Source organism: Babylonia areolata, chromosome 8 (genome assembly GCF_041734735.1).
Source record: "Babylonia areolata isolate BAREFJ2019XMU chromosome 8, ASM4173473v1, whole genome shotgun sequence".
NCBI classification, from domain to species: Eukaryota; Metazoa; Mollusca; class Gastropoda; order Neogastropoda; family Buccinidae; genus Babylonia; species Babylonia areolata.
In genome coordinates this window covers 13972810-13990309 of record NC_134883.1, presented here as the reverse complement: position 1 = coordinate 13990309, position 17500 = coordinate 13972810, and the positions used below count along the sequence as shown (strand labels likewise).

General features: G+C 41.5%; 1 protein-coding gene across 1 annotated transcript in view; it reads left to right on the top strand.

The window, feature by feature from the left end:
* The window catches only part of LOC143284975 (dynein axonemal heavy chain 3-like), a 198196-nt gene that overhangs the window by 122071 nt on the left and 58625 nt on the right, over positions 1 to 17500 (top strand). The window contains exons 43-49 of the mRNA XM_076592137.1: positions 1044 to 1079; positions 5718 to 5741; positions 8293 to 8531; positions 11662 to 11811; positions 13219 to 13435; positions 13957 to 14070; positions 14622 to 14771. Coding sequence (XP_076448252.1) covers positions 1044 to 1079; positions 5718 to 5741; positions 8293 to 8531; positions 11662 to 11811; positions 13219 to 13435; positions 13957 to 14070; positions 14622 to 14771 — 930 coding nt within the window. The remainder of the gene's footprint in view (positions 1 to 1043; positions 1080 to 5717; positions 5742 to 8292; positions 8532 to 11661; positions 11812 to 13218; positions 13436 to 13956; positions 14071 to 14621; positions 14772 to 17500) is intronic.

The window sequence follows — 17500 nt, the reverse complement described above, 5'->3', positions numbered from 1 at the left end:
CTGAATTCTTCATTTGGTTTTCTTGGATATTACATGTTTGATTATTGTGCTTTTTGTCGTTGTTGTTGTTGTTGTTGTTGTGCTGATCTGTCATGATTTCAGGTCTGATTGCGTCGAAAACTGATGTTTTATATACTGAAATCAGTATCAGGATGTGTTTTGAACAACCTATGCAACTATGTGTTTTTTGTGTTTTTTTAATTATTATTTGTGACATGTAGATACTGTTGTGTCTTATTTCGTTCCGTCATTAATGATCCATTTTGTGTTGCATGCTGAATGCACCCGCTGTTGACATTTGCTTTGTAGTTCTATGGACGTATTGTTATTTGGTATTGTATTGTATTGTATTACTCTTTTTGTCACAACAGATTTCTATGTGTGAAATTCGGGCTGCTCTCCCTAGGGAGAGCGCGTCGCTACACTGAGAGCGCCACCCCCTTAGAAAAAAGTTTTTACTATCATTGAATGTGGGTTCATTCTGCAGAGCTTGTCTCGTTTAATACATGGGACAAGACATTGCTTTATTTTGGCTTCCGTTGCATTTTTTGTTTAAAAATCGTTCTTAGTTTAATTGTTCTTTTTAAAGAAGAGAACAACAAAGAAAATTCCAATGCTGCTTTATTCTTGTAGCAGACTGTCCAGTAGATCTTGACTGCAAATCTCAAATCTGTCTCAACAGATATAAGGCCTGAGGATAAACAGTAAAGTACATGAAAAAGTATGAAAAGTGAAACACAGGGAATGAGAAACGGAACTGTGACAGCACTGACTAATCATAAGACGTTTTGTTTTTGTACAACTCTGTGTATACTGTCGTATACACATACAGACTTTATGAAATAAGGACCATATATATATACACCGTTGAGGATTTGTTTCTAACGCATCTTTGTCTGTCATAACTTAAAGCATAATTTACGTACTGGTATTGATTAATATAACGTTGATTTCCGTGATGAACGGCAAAGCCAAGCGTGTCACGTGACAGTTGAACACGTGAGGATTAACAACAAACTGTTTCCTTTCCCACTCTGATCAAGGCGACACAGAACAGCGTCTTTTCCACAGAAGTGGCGGTAAGCGCCGGGACTTGGCACTCCTCAAACTGAGGGGCATTCCCTTCTATACCACCCTTCTCTCGTAGTGCTGCAGGACTGGGGTGCAAATATACCTGACGCATGATCACATACCCGTTTTCTTTTCAGTTTCAGTATATTGTTTTGTTGCATTTTCCCCCCTTTTTTTGTTACGGAACCCGTTTCGTATATGCCATGGATTATGTTATTCTCATATGGGTTGGTTTTTATTTCGACTGGTTTTTACTTCGTTGTTAGATTGCGTAACTAACCACAGCATTCCCTTTTTGCACCTTCCTAGCACACTAACCACGTGGCAGTATCCACTAGGGATCACTATAGTTCTTTAGTTGTTTTTTATTTTTTTATTTTCTAGAATTGCTTATGCTTATTTCTTGGTGCGTATTTAGTACTGTACACAAGAAATATGAAATATGGCATTTTTTAACCAATATAACACCATAAATGACTTGATATTTGTCTGGTCAGTTTCGTTCAGCCTACAGTGCATGTAGGCTTTTATCTTCAGTATCATTCTGCTGAGTTATAAGTAGTTGGATTAAAATTGTTCGTTGTTTACTTGACTGTTTAAACTAATTAAATCATTTGTTTATTTTGTCATCTATATATTTGTTCACAACATTCATTTACTTTTGATATTTCTTGTGAATAGTTCATTGCTTAAAGAACGTAAACAATTCTAAAATTAATAAAAAATATTTCTTAAAAAAAAGACAACAACAACAGAAAAACAAAAACAAAAACAAGTGGCTATTAACGTGTCATATTTTAGATTATATTATTGCATGCAAAACTGACATGCACGCGTGCATCTTTATTCTGCGTAACAGACTTCTAAAGTTGACCATGGTATACGTAGATGTACGTGTAATGCAAAGTGTCAGTTTGAGTGTCATTCTTAGTGGACACTGCCACATACATTTTTTTCATTTATTTTAGTCAGCGGCCGTATTCCCTACGGCACCATTTATTGCTTACTGTTGTATGCAATCAGATACAAATATCATAGTAAGTGGTATATTTCTTGGGATGATTTTTCTAGCATGCTTATGTATCTTGCTTGAAAGATTGGGACAGCAAAACGTTTCGAGAACCGAAGGGGTGTTTGCGGTAGAATGGATAAATTTCATAATTCAAATGACACTCAACTTGTTGGATAGAAGATAAAAACTGTGTTGATAGTATTTACCAACAAAAGTATTTAAAGTGGAATGGGCTTATTCTCTCTCTCTCTCTCTCTCTCTCTCTCTCGCTCTCTCCCCCCTCTCTTTCTGTGTGTGTGTGTGCGTGTGCGTGTGTGTGTGTGTGTGTGTGTGTGTGTGTGTGTGTGTGTGTCTGTCTGTCTGTCTGTCTGTCTGTCTGTATATATATATCTCTCTCTGTCCCCCCTCTCTCTCCCTCTCTCTCATTCTCTCTCTTCTTTAATTCTTGTGAATAAAGACGATCATAGTTACCAAAAAGCATAGAACACACATAGAGATATTGCATGTCGTGAACCAATACTGGCGTAGTGTGTATCAGCCCTTCTCTTCTCTCTCTAGACCTTCATTCTGAAGACCTTCACAATATCTGTCTTATATCCTCTCACAGGCTGGTAAAGTATTTCCAGTGCACACAGCCCTGTTTTAGATTGAAGAGACAGTAAGTGCTGTCTCTTTATGCACACACTCCTTTTCGGAAGATTATCTTATCTTGAGCAATGCTCTGGTATTACTCTTTTGAGCAATGCTCTGGTATAACTCTTTGTAGTTGTCTCAAAAGTATCAGTGGCCAGTTCAGCTTTTTGTTGTCAACTGACAAACCCATTTATTTTAGGGGAAACCTTCCTTTTGACTTGTTGTTATACTGTTAATTTTGAATTTGGGTCATTTAGTTTAAATGGATTTCGGTTAAACTAATTTGTTGTTGTTGTTGTGATGGCACTATAGTGATTCCTTAAACTGTAGTCAGATAGTAGTAATATAAATTCAGTCACAATGTAAAACAAGTGCAAAAAACAACAAAACAACAACCAAACAAGGCCTTGGGTTATGAATGTCAGAGAAAAAAATTCTGAAGTCGTCGTGTTAAGAAATGACGATGATTGATGATGGTAATGATGATGATGTTGATGAGGATGATGAGAATGATAATAATGAAAAAACGAGAAAACTTACATCGATCTTGGAGAACGATGTGCTTGTTTCCTTTTTTTTTTTTTTTTTTTTTTTTTTTTGGTGCTGAAATTGTTATCTTATTTATCGAAGCATTTATTCAACCAATGTTCCATTACATTATTAGAAAATAAGTTGATATGTAGGGAATATACTATGCATGCGTCCATACACAATTATCTGTTTGTATTGCTTCTTTTTGATGGGGTATTTTAATGTTCCTGCATGTGTGTATATCGTGGCATAATATTATTTTTTGTTTGATAGTTATATACTAACACTCGCTTTGTACCAAACTGGACGTAATTATCAAACAAACGTAGCTTCACACCATAAAACGCTGAATTAATGTGCGCATTTTTTTTTCTTTTGCACGTCCCTACTCGGACAGGTCACACACACACAGACGCAGACAGACAGACGTACACGCGCGCTCGCACACACACACACACACACACACACACAGAAACACACGCGCACACGCACACACACACACACACACACACACACACACACACACACACACACACACACATGTTGTCGTACTGAGAACACAGGCAACCGGATCAGCAATGTTACGGTATGTATTAAAAACAAAAGAACAGGTCAAGAATGACGGAACATGTTATTCTGATCGGTCTGCATGCCATGTTCAACTTTCGCCGAAAACCCCCCAAAAAAACTGAAAAGCGAGGAAATACGCGATGGAAACTTTCTTCAACTGGTCAGACAGAAACTACTAACTACGCTAACGTTGGTCGTTGGTTTAAACAGAAGTTGTTTCGAATATTTTTTTACATTACAAATGCAGATAATTCGACAGGAATACAATGAAGTCTTGTCTTAAGTCCTGGCCGACCTTTACGCCACAAACGGGATTTGAATCAAGCTGAAGAACACAAAGATGTGCAGAAGATTTTGCAGTATGCTGGATCTACTGCAGTGTTTACATCGTAAATGTGGACCATCCGACCTTTACATTCAATTTATATATGAACTGCTGTTTTAAGTGTAAATTATATTTAAAAACAACAACAACAACAACAAAACTGACCGCACTGGAATGTGCACACATTTTCCCTATCGAAACACAGGAGTGTGCACGGTTTTTGTTATCTACCGTCTTAAGCCCATTCAGCTACTCACAGGTAGGCATGCAATATGCAGCATATAAGATCGATAAAAAAAAAATGATTGTACATTTCTGCTATTCATTTTGATATTCGAACCAGTGTGAAAAAGGAAGTGATATGACCGCGTTTAATCCACGTTTTCAAGTTTGAGGAAATTGTTTAGATAAAGCGAGCGGATAATCAGCCAAAGCTCGGGGGAAACCCTCTGACCAATCAGCAACATGCAAGAGTTCGTCAAAGCCTGCAAGTGTTCTTTTCTTCCGTTCTCTCCGGTTCTTCCTTCAGGCGGGCGAGGAATTGGTAAAGTGTTGCGAAATGCACTGATGTGCCTTTCTTGTCGATCTCATTGTCCTAGATGTCTAACAATACGGTAACCACCCAGTCAAAAAGCAGGAAGAGCACGAAATCGGTTGAATGTCAAAATCTTCTTCACTTATATTTACTTTTATTGTTACACTTATTATTATCATTTATTGATCCAAGCTATTTTATTTCATTTTATCGCTTGTCCCCAGCTTCCATCGTATTCCATTGTACCATGTACAGGGAGCATGATAAGTTATGAAATACATTTTTATGTTACCTCGTTTGCTGTAGAACTGTATACATTTATGTACCTTCCCTGCATGATGAATGGTTAAACATGTGCATAGAACGTGGTTAACAGCGTGTTCGTGGTGATATTCTTTGGTATGTTTTCAGTTCGAATCCTGTTTTTTTAATGTTTCAGTTCAAATTGTATTTAATGGTAAAAAGTATACGATTCTTAGTGCTGTCATTGTGACTTGATTCTTTTTTAAGCACGTGCAGCGCATTGTTATTCGAGAAGAAGAAAAAAACCTAACAAACAAGCACATCAATGAAAGAAAGAAATGCAAAGACAAGTAAATGTTTATGCAGCATGAAAACTGCACGTTTAATGTTTATGATATTTCTAGTTTTCAAGCATGTTTCAAGATTTGGCTAACTTTTTTTTCTCATTTTAAATCACTTCTATCATGTTTTTAACAACATTGTCAAGTAGAAAGTACAGAATGTAGTATATGTGTTCGCATGTGTACTTTACTGACAATTTTTACCAATGAGAAATTAGGCGTTGTCGCTGTTGACAGTAGTACTTTTGTAATAAAACTACAGTATGTAGTGAACACTGTTTCACGCCTGACAGTTCAACAAAGGAAGAAAGAGACGTTGCTGATGTCATAGTTGAAGTAGTAACTAGTTTTAACAGCTTTTCGATACCACTGAAGCCATCAGCTATCTGTTCATTGCGGTCATTTGTTGGTGTGTTTCTGTGTGTTCACCATTAACATGTTAACTTCCATTAACAGAAAGACCAGGAGCTTCGCATCATGGTAAGCAGTACCGCTCTTTGTTCTGGACTTTTTGACGTAATCTTAGAAACGTTTCAAACGATCGGATGAGAAATGATTTTTCAACATATGTCGCGATCTACATATTTTCAAGCACGTACACTGAAAAATACACAAAGCAAAATATTTGCAAATATCGATGACGCAGTTTTGATTTTTTTAAAAATCCGAACAACATTTTAAGACTAGTCTATATCATTCCACCCCGTAGTAAATGCTAATTTGAAACCCTACAAACTCTGTCATTGAAGCGACCCCCCCCCCCCAACCGTTTGTTCAGAGGTAGTACGGGTGCTAGTCCGTCTTCGGGTAGAGTGGCCCGGAGTTGGCGAAGTTAATGATCCGAGTATAATATTGTTATTATACTGATAACACACTTGTAATGCACACGTAAATATCGGCCCATTAAAATATATTAACTTGGGGTAAATTCTTCTCTGTGTAGTTACGTTGTACTTTATTCATCCAGCAGTATTTCGTACGTTCAACAGCTATCTTTTCCTCTTTTTTTCTTTTTTCTCAGTTTTTCCATAATCTGATCCACACATGACCCAGGTGAGGACAGACCTGTGGGGGACAGTGGGGGGAAGGGAACCGAACAATTGACATCAGCTTTTCGTCCACTGTCTGACAGACCAGGCGCTCAGTCCGGTTTCTCAGCCAGACTGAGGAGAAAGGGCGAGGCGAGCCTCACGTTTCCAACACAGGCAGACGAGCACCTTAACCATTCTGCCACCTTCCTCCTTATTAAAGAAGAAGAAGAATGCAACACACTCGTTGTTACATCAAAGACTCGGACATCAGAAGGAGAGTTTTACCTTCATAATAATTATTAATACACAGGTTTAGAGCAAGTGAAATCTTTTCACTGATCTGGACTTAAACGGAAAAAATGAACTGAGCTGAATCATTTGAAACATTATGATTTTCTTCATCACGCTCCTAATTGTGAAAGATATCCTGAGATTATAAATCGATTATGTCATGAAAAGCAAACGTTGACAACATTAAGAAAATCAATGCATGTGCATTACAACCTAAAACATATGAATCATGGAACCAAGTGGTCATATTCACACTAAAAGGAATTGAAATGATGCACGTGCGTTCAGTCTGCTCTTTTAGATCATTGTTTTTGTTGTTGAAAGTTTTGTCGATGTAGTATTAACAACCATTTTCACTTTAATCATGTTATTGAAGCTTGCATGTACTGACTTTATGTTTATAATTGCCCAGTTCTTTAGACTAACTGAAGAGAATCAGATTCAGCCAACTGCTAGATTAGAGGACTGGTAGATTTAACAATTTGGATGTGCGTCTGTTTGTGAAAGTGTGTGTTTGTTTTTGTCATTGATATTTTAGGACATGTTTGTTCATCTGTGATGTGTCAGACATCGCAACACCATAATGAAAGTCACCACAGTGCTAAAGTAGCTGTCTCACATTTCCACTTTCCCGTCCTCTCTCAAAGCAGCAATGTGTTTGTTCTCTTTCACACCATTTATTTTCATTTCAGCTCATCCTGCAGTCGTCGCACTTCGTTGATTATTCATTACATCAATCGATGATTTGTTGGGATAAACTTTGTTTTATTCTTACAGTCCAGTGGGTTGATGTCTCACATACCACACGGTCGATGTGATCAGTTCAAGTACATGCCGTGTTAGAAAAACTGAACAAAGATTCCTCATGTCCATTTCAAAACGTCTCGTCATTGACGATGATATAGTTATGTATTATTTGTAGAAAAAAAGCGTTATGAAAATATGCATGGACGGGAAAAACATCAGTTTTAGAATGCTAAGATGGGCCGCTATTTTATAATGTTGATATGATATTTTATAGTGTCATACACAAGTATTTTTTCATCGACAGATTCGTATTTTTGTGTTTGTACTGTCGTGAAGGAATTTTATTGTCCTTCGTCTATGTCTGTGTGATGTTTGTCATCGTGGTACACTGGTTGTGACCATTTCAATGTGAACGGCTATCTCTAAGAAAGAAAGCAATGGTTATGTTTCTGATATTTCTGATATCATTAGTTATTCTTGCAAAGTAAACTACCACACATAAGATAGTGGAAATAATTTCATGTCATTGTGTTAGTCTCTTAGTGAAATGTTATGACTGTCTTTAAGCATAGTAAAATAATCCTTTAGCGTAATATTACAAGACTGTGAGCACGTGATACATTTCAGATTATTCGTTGACAGCTTCATACAGTACCGTGTTAATGAAAGACAGTCTTGTGTGTGGTACCACAACACTGTGCATACAAACTTGAAATTCTTCGACAAAAGCTTTCAGCCTTTCTTTAATTAATCATCCAACACACGATTGCAAACGCACACAGACACACACACACGCACACGCACACGCAGGCATATACACACTTACACCCACCACTGCCCCACAACCGCACCCACCTCCCACACACACCAAACCCAACACAACGCAACACACTCAGATCCTTCATCAATTACACTATGATTTCCTCTCATCCCCCCCACCCAACGTCCTGCACCACACACAGATCAACGCCCTCATCATCAACACGTCAGAGACGGTCCGTCAGCGCTTCTTCCTGGAGCGGTTCCTGAGTCTGGACAAGCCCGTGCTGTTCGTGGGGCCCACGGGCACCGGCAAGAGCGCCATCACCAACAACTACCTGCTGGAGCTGCCCAGGGACAAGTACATCATCAACAACATCAACTTCTCCGCCCAGACCTCCGCCAACCAGACTCAGGACATCATCTTTTCCAAACTCGACAGGTAATATTTCATTCAGAACTGTGTTGCTGCTGCTGCTGCTGCTGCTGCTGCTGTTGTTGTTGTTGTTGTTGTTGTTGTTTTAATTGCTTTCTGTGGTGGTGGTGTGCCGTTGTTGCGTGTGCTTTTGTTGTTGCTGCTGGATGTTGTTGTTAGTGGTGCTGGGTGTTGTTGTTGTTATTGCTGCTGTCGTTGTTGCTGGTGTTATTGTTGTTGATGCTGGATGCTGTCGTTGTTTTTGTTGTTGTAGCTAGTGGTGTTGTTGTTTTTGGTGTGCTGCTGCTGCTGTTGTGTTTATTACTGGGCGTTGTTGCTGTTGTTATTACTGGGTGTTGTTTTTGTTGTTGCTTGGTGGTGTTGTTGTTACTGGGTGTTGTTGTTGTCATCGATTTCCCAACATGAACAAAAATAAATAGTTTGGAGGTATGCTGGAGGGGGGGCGGGGGGGGGTGGGGGGGGTGGGGGGGGGGGTAATGTTTTCAACAATCATTCTGATATTGATATCCCGAACAGTGTTGGTATCTTGACTACTTTGGACAAATCCCAAAAACCTTTCAGAAAAAAATAGGATGGTGTGTAAGCCCACGATTTCTCTCACTTTGAGAATCACTTTGCGAGAAATCGTTTGATTGCGAGAAATCGTGGTCGTTCCCCTCCCATGTTTTCTCTCAATTGCGGGAAATCGTGGGAAATCCCCTTTATTTTTATGAAAAATATTTCCTTTATCATCGAGTTGGTTTCTTATCTTTTCCCAATGCAAATTTTGGAGAAGAATGAGAGAGAGAAAAAGGGGGTCGAAAACGACGATCATAATAATGACAGTGGCAGGAAATATTTTTGATAAAAATAAAGGGGACTTCCCACATTTTCTCACACAAATTGAGAGAAAATGTGGGAGGGGAGCGACCACGATTTCTCGCAATTCCACGATTTCTCTCAAAGTGAGAGAAATCATGGGATTGCGAGAAATCGTGGGCTTACAGAGGGTGTGACATCTTGACACTGTTGATGGTGTCAGTATCTTCAATAGGTTGATAGTGTCGATATTTTCAATAGTGTTGATATCGTGATTCTTTTCATTTTGTCAGTCGTCTGTTTGTTCTTCGTGGTCTGTCTGTAGTCTCCCGGTCTGTTTTTATATACTGCTATTTCTGAGTAGTGTTTTTTTTAAACTGTGTGCCTCTGAATTATTGTGTTATGTGTCGTGCTAACATGAACGGTTTATGTATCGCTTGGAAGTGTTATAATACATGCTCACATCCACATCTGTGCCAGTACATCAGTCTGACCAAGAGAGATCCATGTTTGTCAGCTGTTCTGATTTTGACCACGGATGTCGCCTGTGTTGCTGATCTTAAACTAGGCTTTGTATTGCACTGATAAGTTAAGGAATGGCTATTGTTGGTGTGTTACAGTTTTCAGTTTCAAGGAGGCATCAAAGCGTGCAGGCTGATCCATATGGGCTACACCACATCTGCTTTAGTTAAAAAAACAAGAACAAAAGGAACAGATGACTGACCTGCGCATAGATCCAACTCCCAGGCTAGGCATTGTGTTGCAAAATATAAAGTGAAAGTGTGATGTGTTAATTGTTAGCTTTCGAGGTTTTAGTGGTGGACACTTATAAGTTATTCTTACATTGTCTTTGGGGTAAACCTGGCAATGAACAAATGGCATGAATAACCTCTCAACTGTTGAACTGCTGTGCACTTTTAAGTGTAATTGAGTTCACTGAAGAACAGTAACGGAACCTCAAACGAACAAGTCCGAATGAAGAATGATGACTGACATCCTGACTCGTCGTGTGACGACAGCCTTCACTGACAAACAGCAGCAACAGTTAAGGGGTTAAACCCACATCCGACGCTCGCCTCTATGCTGTGTAAAGTGAGGTCAAAAAAGGCTATTAACTCTCTCCATACGAACGGCGAAAGAGACGACGTTAACAGCGTTTCACCCCAATTACCATCATCAAAATACTGCAAGCGGAAGGCTCTTTACTGAAGACGTGAATGTTGACAAAGAATACCACAATTCTGACGACGGAAGCGAAAGGTTGGGTCATTCAGACACCCACTGGACATCCGAGGGGTCTGTGTAGAGGAGAAGAGAGGACTGGCCGTACTGAGTGAGTTAATGACATGACATGCGATGCTTGCTTCTATCCTATGTAAAGTGAGGTAAATCTGGCTATGAATGACATGTCAACACGATGCTTGCTTCTATGCTGTGTAAAGTGAGGTAAACCTGGCTATGAATGACATGTCAACACGATGCTTGCTTCTATGCTGTGTAAAGTGAGGTAAACCTGGCTATGAATGACATGTCATCCGATGCTTGCTTCTATGCTGTGTAAAGTGAGGTAAACCTGGCTATGAATGACATGTCAACACGATGCTTGCTTCTATGCTGTGTAAAGTGAGGTAAACCTGGCTATGAATGACATGTCATCCGATGTTTGCTTCTATGCTGTGTAAAGTGAGGTAAACCTGACTATGAATGACATGTCATCCGATGTTTCCCTCAATGCTGTGTAAAGTGAGGTAAACCTGGCTATGAATGACATGTCATCCGATGTTTGCTGCTATGCTGTGTAAAGTGAGGTAAACCTGGGTATGAAGAACATAACATCCGATGTTTGCTTCTATGCTGTGTAAAGTGAGGTAAACCTGGCTATGAATGACATGTCATTCGGTGCTTGCATCTGTGCTGTTAAATGAGGTAAACCTGGCTATGGATGACATGTCATCCGATGTTTCCCTCAATGCTGTTTAAAGCGAGGTAAACCTGGCTATGAATGACATGTCATTCGGTGCTTGCATCTGTGCTGTTAAATGAGGTAAACCTGGCTATGGATGACATGTCATCCGATGTTTGCGTCTGTGCTGTTAAGTGAGGTAAAACTGGCTATGGATGACATGTCATCCGATGTTTGCGTCTGTGCTGTTAAGTGAGGTAAAACTGGCTATATTTATCATCCGATGCTTCCTTCTACGCTGTGTAAAGTGAGGTAAACCTGGCTGTGTAAAGTGTGGTAAACCTGGCTGTTTAAAGTGTGGTAAACCTGGGTATGAAGAACATAACGTCCGATGCTTGCCTCAGTGCTGTGTGACACATTTACCTCCATGTACAGACGGGGGAGGTCGGTGTACGGACCAGCCCCGGGCATGAAGCTGTGCATCTTTGTGGACGACCTCAACATGCCGGCCAAGGAGAAGTACGGGGCTCAGCCCCCAATAGAGATCCTTCGCCAGTGGATTGACCACAACTTCTGGTATGACCGGTGAGTCGCAGGGGACCATGGTCATTTTGATGAGACAGTAACCCAAAGTCCCATCTGGAGCAAGCATTTAGCGCACGTAAAAAGAACCCACAGCAACAAAAAGGTTGCCCCTGGCGAGTAAAAAAATCCATTTTGTTGGGAAAACAAGTACACTTGCAGACAGACAAAAACATCACCCACACTGTAACGAAGCGATCTCCCCTGAGAGAGCATCCCGAAATCGCACAGAAAAATCTGTTGTACAAAAAAAGCATAATGATACAATACAATGCAACACAATATAACACAACACAATACAATACGGTACAATTTGCTGTGATACAATGCAATATAGCATCTAACCTCGGTCAGAGACCAAGCTCTAAATGCTTTATAAACCCGAGTCATTTGCACAACAGGCTGTCTACCTTAGTAGAGCTGACTTACTTTTTGGTGCTCATAATTCGTTTCCTATTTTCAGTCAGGCTTCATACACACACACACACACACACACACACACACACACACACACACACACACACACACACACACACAGACGTACGCACGCACGCACGCACGCACACTTTACGTGTATTCTGAGACCACTCACGGGAAAGACTTTTCTATCTTCTGGAATTGTTGGAGCTTGTGTTTGTAACAGCAGGGCAGTGGCCGAATTTTATTTTGTTCGTTCATTCCCTTTTCTTTTCATCTTTACTTTTTCTTTCTTACTATCTTTCTTTCTTCCTTCCTTCCTTTCTTTCTTTCTATCTATTTGTTCTCTTTTATTGGTGTTAATTTGTTTACTTCGTGCCTTGATGCTTTCTTCTCTTCTTCTTTTCTCTTCTAGCCATCCTTCTTCGTGTTCTTCTTCTTGTCTCCGTTCTTCTCCTCTTCGTCCTTGTTCGTGTTTTGTTTTGCTCATATTTTTTTGTTCTCTCTCTCTTGGTGTTGTTCCTCTTTCCCCTTTCTTTGTTTACTTGCTCCTTATTCTCAACTGTTTCTTCTTTAATGACGAACACCATTTTATGATGATGATGATGATGATGAATATGATGATGATGATGATGATATCAATGATACATTCAGCAGTTTGAAATCTGTCAGAGCGCTTTACAGTAACACGTTAGTCAGACGCAAAGCACCCAAGAACACACACACACATGCGCGCGCGCGCACATACAGACACACACACACACACACACAGACACACACACAGACACACACACACACACACACACACACACACACACATACAGAGACACACACAAAGACAGACACACACACACAGACACACACACACGAACACACACACACACACAAACACACACACACACACACACAGAAGAAACAAACAGATGGAGATCCACAGAACTGGAACATGGAGCGAACCTCACACCTCTCCTGTCTCTACACCCCCTCTGGCAGAAAGGACACCAGCATGCTGTGTCTGAAGGACGTGCTGATGCTGAGCGCCATGGGACCACCTGGAGGGGGTCGCAACATGGTGACCCCGCGTTTCCTACGTCACCTCAACGTCATCGGTATCGAGACCTTTGACGAGGAGACAATGAAGAATATCTTCGCTCCCATACTGGACTGGCACTTTGGCTTCTACGAGACGGTGCAGCGCCGCTTCTCCAGGGTCAGTGAGGGAGAATGGGTTAAGGTATTTGAGGGAATAAAGGGTTAATCGCGCGAATGTGGGTGTGGGTTCAAATCATCTCGCTTCTGACACCGTGCACAGTGATCAGTGTTTGATAATCAGTCGTGTCCGACTAAGACCATCTGTCCCACGTTAAAATGCATTAAAATACGCAAATGTCAGCTTAAGTATTACCTACATCACACATGCACACACACACACACACACACACACACACATAGATTGGATAAGTTTGAGGTTTAAACAGTACGAGTAAAGGAGAGAGAGAGAGAGAGAGAGAGAGAGAGAGAGAGAGAGAGAGAGAGAGATGGCGTCATCTTCGTCGTCTTCATCTTCGTTTTCAGTTTGGTGGTGACAGTGATGCGCTGGATGATAACTTACTTGAGAAGAAAAAAAATTGAAAAAATAGGATCTCGAGTATGATACAGATCATAACTGAGAAACCATCACAATGAATAAAACCAGTAAAACAAACGCGTGTCTCTGGCCCTGTCTTACAGCTGATCCTGGTGGCGACACTGGAGGTGTACCAAGAGGCCATCTCCAACTTCCTGCCCACCCCCTCCAAGTCCCACTACCTCTTCAACCTGCGTGACTTCGCCCGTGTGGTACAGGTGGGTCACATGGGGATTTACATACTCTCCAGTATATATGGACTTGAAGGTTTTCGAATGAAATTAAAACGAAAACTGAGAACGACAAGATGATGAAAAAAAGTTAATGTTTAGAACCTGCGCATCAAAACAATTATAAAGTATAATTTTGTAAAAAAAAAAAAAATCTATTGTTTGCGGTAAAAAGAACAACAACCAATACATATTATGCTGTAGGGGAAAAAAACAACAGAAAAATTAATAGTGGGTGGCTCAAAAGCGTCATTTTCAAATTCCTGGCTGTGAAATTATCCTTCACGTACTTTAGACACACTAATCTCAGGACTAGGCTTTGTGTCACAGCATCCTATTGTCCTGTGCGTCTATCACTGTGGTGCAGCGTGGTATGTAGCTTGGTTGTTGCGCTGTGCTCAGTGGCAACACAGTACTTTTGCAGGCTCGTGCTTTTCACAAAATGCGAATAAATGAAATATCTTTCATTCGAGTTGATTTGAGTTGTTCCAAATGGTACGCCACGAAGCTGAAGGAAGGATGGGTGTGTGGGTGTGCAGGGCGTCTTGCTGCTGAAGCCCAAAGTGGTGCCCCAGGGAGTGGAGGGCGCCCAGAAGGTGTGCCGTCTGTGGATCCACGAGGTGTACCGCGTCTTCTATGACCGCCTCGTGGACGACGACGACAGACAGGCCTTTTTCAAGATCGTTAAGGTGAGGCTTGTAGACAGGCAGGTGACTCTTCAGGTGAGGCCAGTAGACAGGGAGGAAATTGCTCAGGTAAGGCCATTGTTAAGTTGAGGTCAGGTTACAGGGAGGTGATTATTCAGGTCAGGCCATTGTTAAGGTGAGGCCATTGTTAAGGTGAGGCAATTGTTCAGGTAAAGCCAGTAGACAGGGAGAAAATTGTTGAGGTAAGGCCATTGTTAAGGTGAGGTCGTTCTTAAGGTAAGGTCATTGTTAAGGTAAGGCCATTGTTAAGGTGAGGCCATTGTTAAGGTAAGGCCATTTTAAGGTTAGGCCATTGTTAAGGTGAGGCCATTGTTAACGTGAGGCCATTGGTAAGGTAAGGCCATTGTTAACGTGAGGCCATTGTTAAGGTAAGGCCATTGTTAAGGTAAGGACATTGTTAAGGTGAGGCCATTGTTAAGGTGAGGTCAAAGTTAAGGTGAGACCATTAGACAGGGAGAAGATTGTTAAGGTGGAACCATTATATAGGGGTCGGGGTTTGTTCAGGTAAGACAGTTGTTAATGTACTGCTAGTATACGAGGTGGAGATTGTTAAGGTCTCTGTACAGGGCAGGGATTGTTATGGTGAGGCCTCTGTACAGGGCGGAGATTGTTAAAGTAAGGCCTCTGTACAGAACGGAGATTGTTAAGGTAAGGCCTCTGTACAGCACGAAGATTGTTATAGTAAGGTCACTGTAGAGTACGGAGATTGTTAAGGTAAGGCCTCTGTACAGGGCGGAGATTGTTAAGGTAAGGCCTCTGTACAGCACGAAGATTGTTATGGTAAGGTCACTGTAGAGTACGGAGATTGTTAAGGTAAGGCCTCTGTACAGAACGGAGATTGTTAAGGTAAGGCCTCTGTACAGCACGAAGATTGTTATGGTAAGGTCACTGTAGAGTACGGAGATTGTTAAGGTAAGGCCTCTGTACAGGGCGGAGAGTGTTAAGGTAAGGCCTCTGTACAGCACGAAGATTGTTATGGTAAGGTCACTGTAGAGTACGGAGATTGTTAAGGTAAGGCCTCTGTACAGAACGGAGATTGTTAAGGTAAGGCCTCTGTACAGCACGAAGATTGTTATGGTAAGGTCACTGTAGAGTACGGAGACTGTTAAGGCAGGGCCTCTGTACAGGGCGGAGATTGTTAAGGTAAGGCCTCTGCACAGGGCAGAGATTGTTAAGGTAAGGCCTCTGTACAGGGCGGAGATTGTTAAGGTAAGGCCTCTGCACAGGGCAGAGATTGTTAAGGTAAGGCCTCTGTACAGTACGGAGATTGTTATGGTAATGTCACTGTACAGTACGGAGACTGTTAAGGCAGGGCCTCTGTACAGGGCGGAGATTGTTAAGGTAAGGCCTCTGCACAGGGCAGAGATTGTTAAGGTAAGGCCTCTGTACAGAACGGAGATTGTAAAGGTAAGGCCTCTGTACAGTACGGAGATTGTTATGGTAAGGTCACTGTTCAGTACGGAGATTGTTAATGTAAGGCCTTTGTACAGGGCGGAGAGTGTTAAGGTAAGACCTCTATACAGGGCAGAGATTGTTAAGGCAGGGCCTCTGTACAGGGCAGAGATTGTTAAGGTAAGGCCTCTGTACAGGGCAGAGATTGTTAAGGCAGGGCCTCTGTACAGGGCAGAGATTGTTAAGGTAAGGCCTCTGTACAGGGCAGAGATTTTTGTGGTAAGGCCACTGCACAGTACGGAGATTGTTACGGTAAGGCCTCTGTGCAAGGTGGAGATTGTTATGGTAAGGCCTCTGCACAGAGTGGAGATTGTTATGGTAAGGCCTCTGTGCAAGGTGGAGATTGTTATGGTAAGGCCTCTGCACAGAGTGGATTGTTATGGTAAGACCTCTGTACAGGGCAGAGATTGTTTTAAGATAAGACCTCTGTACAGGGCGGAGATTGTGTTAAGGTAAGGCCTCTGCACAGGGTGGAGATTGTTATGGTAAGGCCTCTGCACAGGGTGGAGATTGTTATGGGAAGGCCTCTGCACAGGGTGGAGATTGTTATGGGAAGGCCTCTGTACAGGGTGAAGATTGTTATGGGAAGGCCTCTGTACAGTACGGAGATTGTTAAGGTAAGACCTCTGTACAGTACGGAGATTGTTAAGGTAAGGCCTCTGTACAGTACGGAGATTGTTATGGTAATGTCACTGTACAGTACGGAGACTGTTAAGGCAGGGCCTCTGCACAGGGCGGAGATTGTTAAGGTAAGGCCTCTGCACAGGGTGGAGATTGTTACGGTAAGGCCTCTGTGCAAGGTGGAGATTGTTATGGTAAGGTCACTGTACAGTACAGAGGTTGTTAAGATAAGACCTCTGTACAGGGCGGATATTGTTTTAAGGTAAGGTCTCTGTACAGGGCGGAGATTGTTTTAAGGTAAGGCCTCTGTACAGGGCGGAGATTGTGTAAAGATAAGGCCTCTGTACAGGGCGGAGATTTTTGAGGTAAGGCCACTGCACAGTACGGAGAATGTTAAGGTAAGGTCTCTGTACAGGGCGGATTTTGTTAAGATAAGGCCTCTGTACAGTACGGATTACTATTTCCATGATTATTTATTATCGTTGTATATAAAGTATGGCTTCAAAACAAATGTTTGCGCTAGACAATGGACAAGCACAAACTCACAGTAGAATTGGCAACGTCTCGCTTTAAGTGCAGTTTAACGACCTATCACTTACTTGTACAAGCACACACACATACGCCCATATCTCCCACCC